Raw genomic sequence first — 15104 nt, 5'->3', positions numbered from 1 at the left:
ATTCCAGTTATTATGATGTATTATTTATGTGATCCATCTTTTAATAATAATATTTACATTAATAATAACAATAATTTTATAATTAGGCCTAACTGATTTTTCAGAAGGTGGGGTCAAAATATTATGGTCACCCTAACTAGATGGTACTTAATTTCCCTATCACTAACACTAATAACTTTGTTTTTACTTACCAGGTGGAGTTGGTAACATCATGGGACCTTCTCGGTTTTCCTTAACTGCATGCGTAGATGATTCCTCTTGGTGACCAGGTACGAACTGCTTCTTTGTTTCATCACTAGCAGCTCCATTTTGGATATCACCCTGCCTGACTCCATGTGCTGCACCTACTTCACTTTCAGACGACTTTTTCTTTTGATGGGGAATTCCAGCAGATTCTGTCCCCTGAAGTGGTGCGCTGGACATTAAGTCCCACTGTCGTAATTGTTCCCTATCGATTTCAAATGAAGCGGGACTGTTTTTGCCTAAAAAATTACGGCGCTGAGAACTTAACACGTTTCCATCTTCCTTTCTGAACTTCTCTTCTTCAGAGTCCCAAACATACTCCTCCAAGTACGTGTGGCCTCTGCGAGTACGCTCTAAGCTTTCTGAATACTGTGACAGCCTTTCATACTGTGAGTCATCTTCATTCCTCTGAATATTTTGTCGCCTTCTTCCTTCTCTGTAGTCCACTTCATACTCCTGTCTTGCTCGCACTTGAGAACGAGCAACATTTTGATTCACGTAAGTAACATCCCTACTTAACTTCTTTCGGTCAGATTGTTTAGTTTTGCCATCAGTAGATCTAGCTGCATTCTGAATCCATGAACAGCGTTCATTTTCGCTAGAAAGTAAATCTGCACTGTGCCTTCCTGAAGACTGGTTCTTCTGATCAGATGCAGTTTTACCCAACAATTTCCCTGGTCGCTTTTCATCTTTATCATCCAAATTATCCAATGACCTCGTATGCCTCATGCTGGCTCTTCTCAAGTTCTCCCGCCACAATGTGTCTTCTTCCCACATATCACCACCTTCACAAGAAACAGTAGTATCAGCACGTGAAGTAGAAGTACAAGGAACACTTTGTTCAAATGAAGATGTACGACACCTTCTCCTATTTGTTGATTCAGTAGAGAAAGCAGATGATTGACCATGATCATCTTCAGCATTCAAATCAGAAACATTTGGATTTGAACGATCTGTTTCCGCTTGACTTTGTGTAGACACTGCTGTCAATGAACGTTCCATATTGGTATCTGAAACTCTCTGCATATTTTCTTCGGCTGGCGATACTACATAATTCTGTGCATTAGAAAAAATTTGACTACTGGCTACACTTGAATTATCATCCAGGAGACCTTCAAGTGATCGGCTTCTTCTGCGACCCTGCAAAACCAAATTGGTAGGAGTGAGTGCAGGAAATTCAATATCAGTTTTATCTTTCAGTCCAGTTGGATAGCAGTTTTTCAATTCAATGCTATCAGAATTATGGGGAAAATGTTCATGTTGCTGTAAATGCTGTCTGCGCGTAATTTTACGTAGTGTATCGGACTCATATATATTTCTAACATCTATATCATCTGACTTTCTCCCTCCAAGAAACTCCACAGAAGATTGCAAGTCCACTGCCATGTGATGAAGTCTTGCTTGTGGCTCCGGCATATCAGCAACTTGCAAGGACGCAGGTTGCGTAGGATATGACTGAATTTGGTTAACTTTTCGACCTATGTCATTTCTTTTACTAAATGCCTCTAAATCTCCTCGTTGATTATTAAGCTGGTGCAACCGATTACGTTGTGATAACATGCTTCCCAAACCCTGATTGCCTATGTAACTTCTGGTAACACTTCTCTCTGATGTTGAGCTTGCAAACCCATCATCTTCTCCTCTCAGAAGATCTGAATAATAATATGGTGCTCCAATACCGCAAACAACATTTCTCTCTGAGGAATTTAATTGAGAGCTGTCATCTACAATTATTGATTCCAATCTTTGAGAAGAAGTGTGTGGAGGTATAACTGTTTCAGAAAATTTTTGTTGGTGTTTTGAAAGTGAAGAATCTCTTTCTTCTGCAACAAAAGACAATTCTGTTGATCTAGTTCTATCTGCTAAGTGATCTGGTATAATGCCATTGCCTTTCTCAAACCTATAACTGATTGGATTTTTAACACTTCTGTTAGGAATCCACTGTAAGTTTTCGTATTGAGGTCCTTCAACACAAGTTTCTAAACTGTTTCCTCTAACAGGGCTTTCACAGTATCTCTTTGCATTTGATAAAGACTGGTTAATGCAGTGATCTGGTTCATTCTCTTCAGTAACAGCAACTTGGGAATGAGTAGCTTGTACTTTCTTCTGAAGCAAACCCTGGCCAACAAAATCCTCTGAACTGCCTTTCAGTGTGTTTCTACTTTCATGAACTTGCATTAAATGAGGACTTTGTGCAATTCTGTCTTTCTGGCTTGTGCTTGAAATGTATGATGAATTATGCACTACGTTATCATTTACGGCAGTTTTATAAAATGTTTTTAAGTCTTTCTGATAGGCAGTAAAAGTGTCTACATCTGAGCAAATCACTTCTTTCAGATCAAAGTCATTATCATGTAGCACATCCTTGCCTGCTGTCAGTGTGTGTAGCCTTGAGTCTTGGTGTGAATCCTCACATGCCTGACTCAGTATCACACTGTTATCTGATTGTTGTAAACCAACGTACATGTCATGTGGTTCTAATTCTCTAATAAGAATGCGGCTTCCAGCATCACTTGTAATAGCATTCAATTCAGAAAAAATATTAGAAATTTCTTTCTTTGATGCAAAGTTAATATTCCGATCTGTTTCATTATTGGAATACCAACCATCACAATCGATTTGGTGAGTCAGTGAAAACTTGGATGAAATTTGTTGTTTGCTATTAGAACTTTCTGCGTTTGAGGAAGCATGAGAGGAAAGTTTACAGGAAGCACCAGTGGTAATGTTGCATCCCTTTGTTGATTTAGGTTCATTTTCAGAAACATGAGCATCTTCTTCGATTGAACAATGTGTCTTCAAATGCTCGTCTGATATTTGTATGTCACCAAATGAATCCATGTCAGACTTCTGATTTGAGCATTCGTCCAAGTCATCCATGGGAGGAGGGCTTGTTGGAATAGGGGGAGGTGATACTAGATCACTATCAGAGGAGTCCTGGTTTTCAGAACCACCGGATCTATCGGTAGCACCAAGATAGTAGGAAGCTGGTCGAAAAGTATCTGATAAGCTGAAACGTGGATGCCTGGGAGTATCTAATGAATCAAGGTCCTTTGATGCTTCGTCGTCAGCATCTGCATCAGAGCTGTCCGATTTATGTTTCTGTGCCGAAATGGTCAATATATCTGGAAGGGCAGTTCGAGGAGGGGGAACAGGTGATTTATCCACATCATTTTCTGGATCATTACTCGGAATTGCACCACAAACTGTGTTCTTCTTTTCCACTTTCTCCCGAGATATTGTTTTGCTTTCTGTTTGGGTTTCTTTCCCTTCAAGTTTCAACATGTCCAACACAGGACACACCTCCATGTACACAGGCTCATATTGTGAGGTAGCATGGTAGAGAAATTCATAATGTGATGCTTCGTCACGATCCATAATTTCACAATATCTTGGAGATTCGGATTTCAGAGTAGGCAGATTGTATTCACTTGGGTTAATTTCTCTCGCATCCATTCCAGCTAGTATGGAGTCCCCTTTATGTGAAGCAATGAGCGATCGTGGCAAACCATCTTCCGTCATTTCAACATATGTGCTTTCTTCTAATTGTGCCTTTGCAAATATGTTCTCCACAATGACAGTTTCCGATGCAGACAGGCTTCGTTTATGTGAACAGTTTGAATTGAGAAAAGGCTCTGGAGGTGCCAGTATGGGTTTCCGTGATGGAGTCATAGGCACATACTGTTCTTCTAAAGTACTACCTTCATTATTTTGTGTTTCTTTTGATTCCGATTCTTCTTCCCTTTTACCCATGTATTGAAAAGTATTGCATGTTTCTCGATCCATTTTGTCATTTGAATTTTGGTAAGAATCCATCGCGACTTTTAGTTGACTTAGAGTGCCATGACTGGCGTTCCCTTCGAGCGATTCTGCTAAGCTCAGTCTGAGATAACCAGGAGTTACAATTATTTCCAGATCAGCAGAATCACTTCCAATACCAGATTCTTCCCGTCTGCTTGTATCATTTGGAGCCACAGTTAAAGCAGTATCTATCTTCTGAGACATGCTGTCACTACAAATTGGGTTTGATTTTCCTTTGACTTCATGAAGCAAATTATCACATTTTCCAATATTTGAAGCATTGTTCCCAGTTGAGCAGATGCTATCAAATAAATCTGAATCTCTAGTTGCTGCTGATTTTTTTGCAAAAGAGGGTTGAAATTTGTCATCCATGTATGCATCATATAATAATTCATCAACATCACTATTCATGCATCTCATAGAATCTTCCACAGCTTCAATCTTATGGCTAGCGATTAATTGAGATTTACTTCCAAAATCTGTCTGAACATTCTCCACACATGCAGTGTTCCTTAAATTAGAACAAGAGGTGGATTCTACTTTTCTAGGGACTTCAATATTATTCACTTGAGATTTGTCACTTTCTGAACCACCAAAAGCAAAATTTCTCAAGGACGATCTTCTGCTGCTTCGAAGATCAGCTATCTCTTGAGCTGATGGAAGCCCCTTACTTGAAATTATTGTTTTCTTTAATGCTGAATGTGCTTTAAAACTTTCCTTACTATTGTTCCTTGCATCTCTATTCTTCTGATCACTGGAACTGTTATTCTCACCTTTCCTTAAATTTGACACATGGGCTTCAGAAGGGCGATGCATTGAAAGTGAAAGTTTCAGAGGCTCTTGCATTTGTACACTTTCAACCCCTTGCTCAATAGATTTCCTCATTCTTTCTAAGGCACTTTCTTCCTTAGAACTTGACTCAAATGCTTTTATTCGATCCTGGACAAGGTTTCTTGGAGGAGTTTCCTGGTGATATCTCACAGGCTTCAGGGTTTCAGCTGTGGGGCTGAAATCTGACCACGATTCTTGACTCTGGTTTTTAATAAACACTCTAGTATTCTTGAAACCATCTAGAGTCTCCCCAGTTTTATTCTCCTCTTTTGAACCGTATGGTTTTCGTGATGCATTATGACCTGGGAAATTTTCTCTTTCACTATGACTGTTTTGACTTACAGAATGAACATTATCTTCATAGTGTATCCCATCACCAGAAATTATACTCTGACGTAATGTATCATATCCACTGTCAGAATGTTTACTATTTGCATTACCATCTAGTTGTAATGAAAATTCATGCGACAGGAAAGAGTTTGAATCATTTTTATCTTTTACCCATGCCTGCGACTCTACAGATACTATTTTTTGTGGAGTAATATGTTTTTGCTCAAACGCTACTGATTTATTTTGGACTCCTGGCGAGTAATTGCTTTGTATTGAATTTAAACAAAACTTACTGTTACTATTACTGTACTTTAGGTCAAACTTGTCTTCGGAATTAGTTAGTTTTGACAAGACTGAGCCTCCTTTTGGAACTTCTTTATTCTGATACTTATCTTTATGTGGTGTTTGCAAGTGGTGAATTTTTGAGTCATGATATAAATTATTTTCATGCATTCTTATCTTTCCTTCCATGTCAACATTTTGTTGGCTGTTATAGTTAATAATGTTTTTGTCACCAGAAGCTGCAAACATGTATGAGTCTACATATGAAGCATCAGGAGGAATGCCATTCTCTGTAAGCTCGTATTTGAAAGTGCCATCGACTAACTGACCTAAACCCTTCCTTAAAGAACTGCCGGCTACATTCTCTGTGAGCTCAGCAGGGATATCATCATTAGCATAATTTTGTGATGAGGATGGGTAACTGTGATGTGTGACACCTGATGCTAATGATGAATTAACTCCCAGCCCTCGTTTGTTTTCCATGCTACTGCGACGAGCCCTTCCTGCCTGCGAGGATTTGCGTACACGTCTCCTTGCTTCACGTACGTCTCCGAACTCTAATCAATGCAAAATAAAAGAAAACATTTTTTTTATAACAAGACGTAGCAAGGAAAACTCAAAAATATATATCAATTCTTTCTTAAATTCAAAAACTTAACAAAAAGTTAGACATGAGGAATAACAGAAAAAGAAGTAGAAATTCTAATTCTTGTCCTCGTTTCCATTGAAAGGAAAACCCCTATTAACCATGCATGAAATAGGACTAAAGTTATTTTTTTAGCTAAAATACTTAATAACATGCCAGAATTAGGGTTAGTTATTTCATCCAAGCAGGCAGGATAAAAGGCTACATCAAATGTTACCCCTACTGCAATGTAATTAATGATGACAATTCCCTTCCATCATAAGCAACGAGTAACCACACACTTACGCTGTGACCATCTATTGGATGTCCCAAGAAGATCCTAGCATCCCAAATATTAGTCATGCAGCCAAGTGAAGAAAAAGGCACAGATGTTATAGAAAAATCTCCAGAACCCGTTTCCAAAGCTAGAAAATCCATAAACAATGATGTATACTGCTGATTTTTAATAACATACTGCACTAGGAATATATCTTATGCATCAAGAGATGCTTTCTTGTAAAATGCAAAATGTCGAAAAATAAATTGCAGTTCTTAATAAATGTAAACATTTTAATATACATACGGCTCAGGCACATATCTCGAATTGCATTTTGTGGAGGGGAAGGGTCTGGACCAAGTGTCTCAGAAAAAAGGCAGTGGACTTTTTTTAATTCAAACTCCAAAAGTACAAGACGAAAAAAGATCAAATATATCCAAAATGCGAATTAACAAAATAATCACGTTATTAAAAATGGATTTCAAAGGGAATACACTTCTGTTCCAAGTTTGAATTAAAGAGGGTCCACTGTAATAATAATATAATGTTTAAATTAATATATTAATGTAATTTATAGGTCTATTCATAATAATAATAACATGTAAATGAAGTAATATTGCATTGTTATTATTACATGAATAGGTAAAAAGATGGTACAAGATATGAGATATAACAGTACTATTCATTATCAACCTTACGTGACAAAAAGAACTGTCCTGGCAAGGAAATTATTGCCAAAAAGATAAATAATTGAATATTTATTGAATGACATAAAAGGATGTTAAATTCAGTTGATGAAAAGTAAACTTCCTGATTAATATCTTATGCAAATTATAATAAGCAGACGTGTGTATAAATCTTCTTGTAGTACTGTCATTCAAAGCCATGTGATCCAAATCTAATCCTTTCCTTCCTGCAAGTTGGTGGAAATAATTAATCCTCGATTGTACAACAAAATCTCAACAAGTATATTTTCATTACTAAATTTTGGTACTTGGTAAGTCTTTCAGAGTGGATCTGGGCCCCTCTAAATACTGGTGCCTTTTTATAATTTCCTTTTTATAATAAGTTTGTGACAATTACTTTTGTCACCAGTCTTTTTTGTAGTTTATGTGAGTGTATTTTAGAATTTCGTAAATACTCTTAACAACTTTCTGTAGCCAGTTGTGCTTTTTGGCTTTTCTTGGATTTTCGGTTCCAGACGGCGAGGGTAGGAAAACAATAGCGAGTTGTGGAATTTTTGACACTAAGGGTGACTTTTACTTGTTCAGCGATGGGAAGAACGTCCAAGTTGCCGACCGAGGGGGAGTTCTTTCGCAACACGTGTGAGGACTGCTCTGTTTTTTTTTCTTCGCCCCAACCCCCCAAGTGGACAACGAGCCTGGAAGAAAGACCACCGTCCAGCATTTTTTCTAAGCTAACGAACTGCGAGGCGGTTGATTTTTGAAGTTTCAAGTTTTCCTTAAATACCCCTGGACTCCAGAGGACCGACACAGTTTAGCGCCTTAACCAAACCGAACACCATCTCCGCGTCACTTTGCGCGAGATACGGAACTTTGCTTTGTTTTATCTTTTCGACCGCGTCGTGTTAATTGTCGTGAGTGTGTGATCACAGTGACAGTGCCAGGAATTGAGGCCGTGTTAATTACGTGTTTCACTTGCTCCAGTTGTGTTTTTCCCTTTTTTGTAAGGAGGGACATTGAATAACCATGGGCGGTTGAAAACTACGAGAGGGACGGGACCTTCGGGTTTCCGATTACTGCTGCCATGAAGCCAAGAGAAGAAGCCAGGACCCTTGCTTAACTATACGATGCCTTAAGTCAAGAGAACCGCACCACGACGCTTGCATAACGGCGTCTGAGATGAAAGCCATGCCGCAGCGACAACTCGCATTGCCAACCCAGATGAGAGACGAAAGTACTACAACAGTGAGACGAATGCTACGCCGAGAAAAGGAGAAGAGATAGAGAAAAAGAGAGAGATGAAACGACGTCCGCCCTTAGACGACCCGACGCCCTGCGTATTCCCGAACGGCCATTGAAGCCACGATTGGATGCAACGCCCCGAGCACAGATGGAAACGAGGTGCTTTTTCCGCCCATCTTCGTCGCCGCGATGGAAAATAGGAAGAAAAATGAATGTTACGTCTAAGTCGAAGAGACAGTTTTTGCCCGCCAGGAGGACAGACTGGCATAGCCACAAGTATCATCAGGACGCCGCAACAAGGACCACGCCGCCATTGAGTCGGTATAGTATCCTCCAGTTATTTCTTTATGTGTGAGAGTGAACATTTGTCCACCTACGTCGCCACTGTTCGTCATAACACAAAGCGAGATGAAATCGAACAATGTTGCCTGCAATTATTAATTATTTTGGCCAATCAAATCGAAAGTACTGTAAATCTTCAAAATTAAGAACCTATTTCGCTCACCCTTCGAAATTCTATAAATGTAAAAGACCTACTATTTGTTATTGTTTTCCTATTCTCGCGCCGAGTATTTATATAATTAATTATTTGATTTTTACCGTGCTCTTTGATATATATAGGTATTAGAAAACTAGGTACTCAATAGTATAGCTGAGTTAATCATTTTGAATATATCCTAGTTTATATTACAGTCGTTTGTATTATCAGCACTCGTGTACTTGTAATCAAGTTAATTTCCTCTTGTCATTCATTTAGTGTATGCTTATTCTTTTTGCATAGTAGTGCCTCAACAAGTGTAATGTCAATTATTATTTACTTTTGGTAACTATGACGTCTAGCTAATCGCGTCTCATACGTGACAGAGCGCTGGCCGCGCTTATTTACATTGAAAGCAAGCCTAAGGGGCTAATAGAAATCTCAAATTCGAAGGTACACGGGAAATAAACCAAAGAGGCGGTTAGATATTTTATCATGTAATGGTATATTGTGTTCACCCCTGCAGCGTGTGTGTGTGTGTGTGTGTGTGAGTGCATGATGGAATGAGAGCGAGGGGATATGTACAAGTAATGTGTTATATTATCATTGTTGTGTTTATTTTTGCCGAATACACGTATATATTCGTTATCCTACAGGTGTTTTTGATTCATTTATATGTATGTATAGATGTATATCCTCGTATGGTCGATATTTTTGGTTTTAGTCCTGAGTTTGAAGCTGTATAGCTTGTCTCCATTGACCAGAAGATTTATAGTTTTCTATTATTACCACAATTATTATTATTATTATTGCTATAAATGAATAACAGCACCACTTTATGCACGACGTGGCTTACCGCCGGAGGTGTAAATAACCGACCCGGTGACATGAACCTGGAATTAAACCGTTAGCTGGTGGTAGGAATCGTGTTTTCTTAACCGGAGCCGCGAACCAAGGACCGACGACCGTCCAATCGGGCGGCCGCGGAACCCTGAACCTACGGACCAGCGGTAGAGTTGTTTGGCACCTCGAACTGGGGACTTCGGTCTTCCGGACGAGTGGTCAAACCCTTTACAAGTTCATGCCCTGACCCACTTCCGGTAGTGGTATAAGGAAATGTCTTCCATCACTTTAAGGCATAATCCCCTCCGAGTGCCAGACACTTATGCCATCATTTTTCTAACACTTACTCCAGTAAAATAAAATGTTCTGTCTTGCACCAGTCACCACCTCTTCACAGATTGCATGACATCAGAATCAATGCGAAATTTCTTACCACGTAGCTTTACCTTTAGTTTAAGAAAAAAGTAGTGGTCCCTCGGGGCCAGATCTGAGAAATAAGGTGGGTGTCACAAGCATTTGAAGCCACAAGATTGGATAACTTTTGTGGTTACACCTGGTTATGGTCATGATAGAAACAGGTTAGTCCTATACAGGGGAACCATATTGGTGTTCCGCTATATTGATGGCTGTCATAATGAATAGAATTTCACAAGATATGCAATGGTGAAGGTTTTTTTCTGCATATCTTTAACCAGTAAAAAGTTATTCATGAATGCTTGTACCCATTTCCTCCTTTTTGAGGTGTCAGAAAAAAACATTAAAATGCCTCTAGTATCAGTAATGCATCAAGATCATACTGATGTCTAGGGTGAGAAGTTTTCTTGTCATTCCACATGATTTCAATCAGATACATCTCTGAAGAGTTGAGCATTATGAGTGATTGTCTCAAACAATTACAGTGTGACACTTCCATTGGAATGAAAAGTCCTTCACAGTGAGGAATCTAATGTTTATTGATTTTAGTTTATTGATTGATTGATTTAGTTTATTTTTACTTCGCGTTTTATGACTTAGCTAATTTGTGAAGATGGGAATGAGTGATGAAATGAAATTGATGAATGAACATTCACAAACAACCAAGCCCACGGATTCGAAACCACGACCCTTGGTGTCGCAGCATGATGTGCTTACCACTCGGCCACAGGTTCCGGCGAATCTAATGTTTATGTTCATGGTGAAGTTAATGAACAGAATATGCAATACTTGTCATCAGCAAAAGCCCCAGCAAAAGCTTGGCCAGCAGGAAGAAACTAGACAACATTCGTACAGTCAAGTGTGAATTAATCGGAACAAGATATTTTTATGCATGATAGAGTCTCAAACTTGACTATGGTTTCATGATGATAAATCTATTACGAATCGTGTAATACAACTTATATAACAGAAAGAACAACGTATTAGCTATTAAGAAATATTACGAATATGTAATTTATTGTTTCTGAATAGTGTAATTGATGAATTACGGTATAAGTACAAAAAATACATAACGTGTGTAGTTATTGTCGTATTTCAATTAATTCACATGGGACTGTAGACCTCATTTCTGATTGGCTTACTTTATTTGAAATATTTTCTCAACGTTCATACATTTATTAGTGGGCGAATTCACACACACGTACAGTCCCGTGCGAATTAATTGAAATACGACAATAACTACACACGTTATGTATTTTTTTGTACTTATACCCTAATTCATCAATTACACTATTCAAAAACAATAAATTACATATTCGTAATATTTCTTAATAGCTAATATGTTCTTCTTTCTGTTATATAATTTGTATTACACGATTTGTCATAGATTCATTACCATGAAATTATAGTCAAGTTTGAGACTCTATCATGCATAAAAATATCTTGTTCCGATTAATTTGCATGGGACTGTAAGTTGCTGGATTACACACACAGATATGATAGCTATCAAATTATTATGAAGAAAACAATATATTTGTTTTCAACCTTTTTCAATTTCTTCACTCTCGATGTCATCTATTTCATCAATAAAAAAGAACAAAAGTGCTATTTGTGATTTGTTTCGATTTTTTCCCTCCGAAAACAAAATAATAACAAATGAGCATTATTCAGGGTGGCCACTCTAGAACCATGACAAAATTCAAGTATAATTCCAGGTTTTCAAGGTGAAATTTCCCAAAAAAAAACAAGGGCACATACATGTTAATTTAAAATATATAATTTAAGGTGTAGAGTTTACATTTACCATTTCACATACTCAGATTAGAAATACATCTACAAACACATGTTACATATGTTACGGGATATACTAATTTACAAAACAATTCTTAATTTACATCAAATTTACCTAATCAACTTCAAGATATCTCAGTTTGCAATAATTTTCAGTCGGTTTGATAGATTGTTCTACGAAGGACACTAACAAAGTAAAGGAACTGAGAGAATTCTGTTTTATTTTCCACACAGCTTTCTTTTCTCTTTATTCCTCGATAAAAATAATGGCAAAACTGTGAAAAACTTGCTTCATGGCATTAATAAATATGTATAAATTCAATAGGACTTTGAATAATAAATGTTGCAATTCTTCACGTCTACGGAGAAAAATTCACACAGAATTCATGCAGAATTCCCAGAGCCAATAATTCATACACCAGAGTGCATTAGTTGTGCTACTGTGTGATGTGTTATCAGTCCTAATAGTGTTCATAAAGCACATGTGGGGTGTCAGACAGTCAGTCAACACCCTGAGAGAAGGTGATCAACACAGAGAATGCCTCGTAGATGCATCAGAGAGCATTACTAGCACTTAACAGAGTTCTAAAGGGGACATATTGGGAGTCTGCATGAGGCGAATTGGTCAAATCATGCAACTGCCAGGCATCTTGGGTATTCAGATGTCACAGTGGCCAGATGTTGGCACCCATGGATAAGTGAGGGCACCTACAAACATAGTGAAGGTTCCGGTCGATTAAGACTGGTCACACCCAGGGAGGATCGCAGGATTGTGCGCCAAGCATTTTGCAACCCCCATCACATCTGCACCTGCTATCCGGACACACGTATAGGACTCCCTGTGTCATCCTGCACCATTGGTCATAGACTGGCAGCAGCCAGACTACAAGTTCACCGTCCCATGCAGAGGCTGCCATTAACACCAGAACACAAATGGCTGTGTTTGGAGTGTTGCCATAACTGGGAGGCATGGACTGCTGACCACAGTGATGAGTGGCATTGATTGCATCATGCTCAGTGATGAATCTCAGTTCTGCATTACCACGGATGCGAGTATGGCAGCCCCGAGGGGAGAGAACACATCCTGTCAATGTTGTGGAGAGACACACCGGCAATACCCCTGACATCATGGTGTGGCATTGGGTATGACTTCAGATCACCTCTGGTAGTGGTTCTGGGGATTCTGATGGCACAGCGCTACATCACGGGCATCCTGCATTCTCATGTGTTACCCCTCTTGAGACAGCATCCTGGTACAGTCTCTCAACATGACAATGCTCATCCGCACACGGTACATCTGTCTATGGACTGCCTGCATCATGTTGAGGTACTCCCATGGCAAGATCCCCTGATCTGTCCCTGATTGAACATGTAAGGGATCAGCTCGGACGTTAACTCCGACCCACTGCCAATTTGCAAGATATCGAAGGCCAGTTACAACAGCTGTGAGCCGACTTGCCTTGGGAGAGGATACAAAGGCTCCATTCCAAATCAAATTTGCGCATGTATCAGGACCCAAGGGGATGGCACATCCTACGGACATGGGATCAGCAATGCACACTCTGTTGTCCATTTGATCTGATTTTGTAATCATTTCAATACAGTCACATAACCTTCAATACAGTCACATAACATGTCAACAGGTACAGTTTCATTTCATTTCCACTACTACTTCTAGGTGCTTCATTTTTTTTGGTCAAAGGGTGTATAAAATTTTTCATTCACTTCTGTTAACTGTGATGAGCACAGGTGGCGAATACCATTTTCCAATTAAAAATAATACTTTTCTTCTTCTTCTTCCATTAAGTATCATTATTGGGAAGAGCACTGTCATTCTGAAGGGTTAGAAAACAATTTCATCTTTCTAAGACAATTAGTTCTCGAGCTACGATTTTTCTTTTGTACATCGTGGCAAGTCTGAAAAGCACGTGCTTGAGAAGTCTCAACTGGAGTGGCTGTACACACACCCTAGGCTCCAACCTCTGAGGGTTAACATTTTTTTAAAAATAACAATACGGAGCCCAATTTTATAAATTTTACAAATAAATAAATAAAACATCCTTTAATGTGTATCATATTCAGAGAATTCCACCACAACAATAAAAATTTACTTCATATATATTGTAGCCGGTAGGGAAAATGAGACGTAGGTACAATCCTTGCCCAACGCAATATACATAAGTTCCAACTTGGCAGGAGCATTGCATCAACTCGGGGGTTATGCACCTCCGAGTATAAAAGACCAAGATGCAATGTTTCGCCGTCCATGTACCATAACATCTATCGTCGATTGTAAACTGTGTATAAGCAAACTATATCGACCTGGAGCCGATGTACAAGACTTAAGTCTGAGCAAGGTGGTGAGTGGTGAAATTGCCTTACCGGTTCTACAATCCCCATCAAATATCCTGTGTGTTACTAAACATGTGTAGAACAAGACAATGGCATTTTCTCTAATGATTCACCTATCTCCTGGTACTGTCTCTATCATCCCAAGATAATAGATGTGAGCAAAGCTGGAAGCGCTGAAATAACACGTTATCTACGCCTCTAGCCAGGAACTACATCTCGGGGGGACAAGAGACTAAAATACCAATCCCATGGTTCAAAAGTTTCTGTAAATATTTAGGATTAACAATTGAATACAACAGAAGTGGAATGACAATGATTTTGGTCCTATATTGTAAATTCACATTCACATGGTGTCATGATTCATTATTCAATAACTGCAATTTCACACATTTAAAAAAAAAATAACAAACAAAAGCAATCTCAACACATTAATAGGAAGAAACTAATAAAACCAATTACAATAACATGCTTTCAAGTTCTTTTTTTAAACTAAGAAAGGTTTATTAGTAAACTCCACATCCAAAAAGCACAGATTATGAATTAAGAGAACAAAAATAATGACTACTAGAAAGTAGAATGGAATTAGACTTGCACAAATATTCTGAATCTACTGAAATAAGATGAACAATTATAATGCTACAGTAAAAAAGTCAAGAATGAAATGGGTCTCTATGTGCAAATAAAAATAATGATAAAATCAACATAACCTAACTACATACAAGAAAGTTAAATATAAACTGTTACAGTTCAAGCTAAAGCCCCACCGGCCAAAGAACAAACTTCAGGAAGCACAGACTTTTTGCCTCCAGTTGTGGGAGTTTCAAGAGGGAAAAGCAATGTTGCTACATTGCTGGTTTTCTCCAGTTGTACATAACACCTTTTTCTGTCAACATGCACCCATCGCTCACATTTCAG

At 38.5% G+C, this 15104-nt stretch overlaps 1 protein-coding gene across 9 annotated transcripts in view; it reads right to left on the bottom strand.

Moving 5' to 3' along the window:
* The window catches only part of kmr (pleckstrin homology domain-containing family A member kramer), a 291215-nt gene that overhangs the window by 118202 nt on the left and 157909 nt on the right, over positions 1-15104 (bottom strand). For all 9 annotated transcript variants that reach the window (XM_083124233.1, XM_083124241.1, XM_083124238.1 and 6 more), the window contains one exon: positions 192-6041. In XM_083124233.1, the coding sequence (XP_082980359.1) occupies positions 192-6041 (5850 nt within the window). The remainder of the gene's footprint in view (positions 1-191; positions 6042-15104) is intronic.

Source organism: Lepisma saccharinum, chromosome 6 (assembly GCF_977018435.1).
Source record: "Lepisma saccharinum chromosome 6, izLepSacc3.1, whole genome shotgun sequence".
Lineage (NCBI taxonomy): Eukaryota > Metazoa > Arthropoda > Insecta > Zygentoma > Lepismatidae > Lepisma > Lepisma saccharinum.
This window is presented reverse-complemented; position numbering and strand designations above follow the sequence as displayed.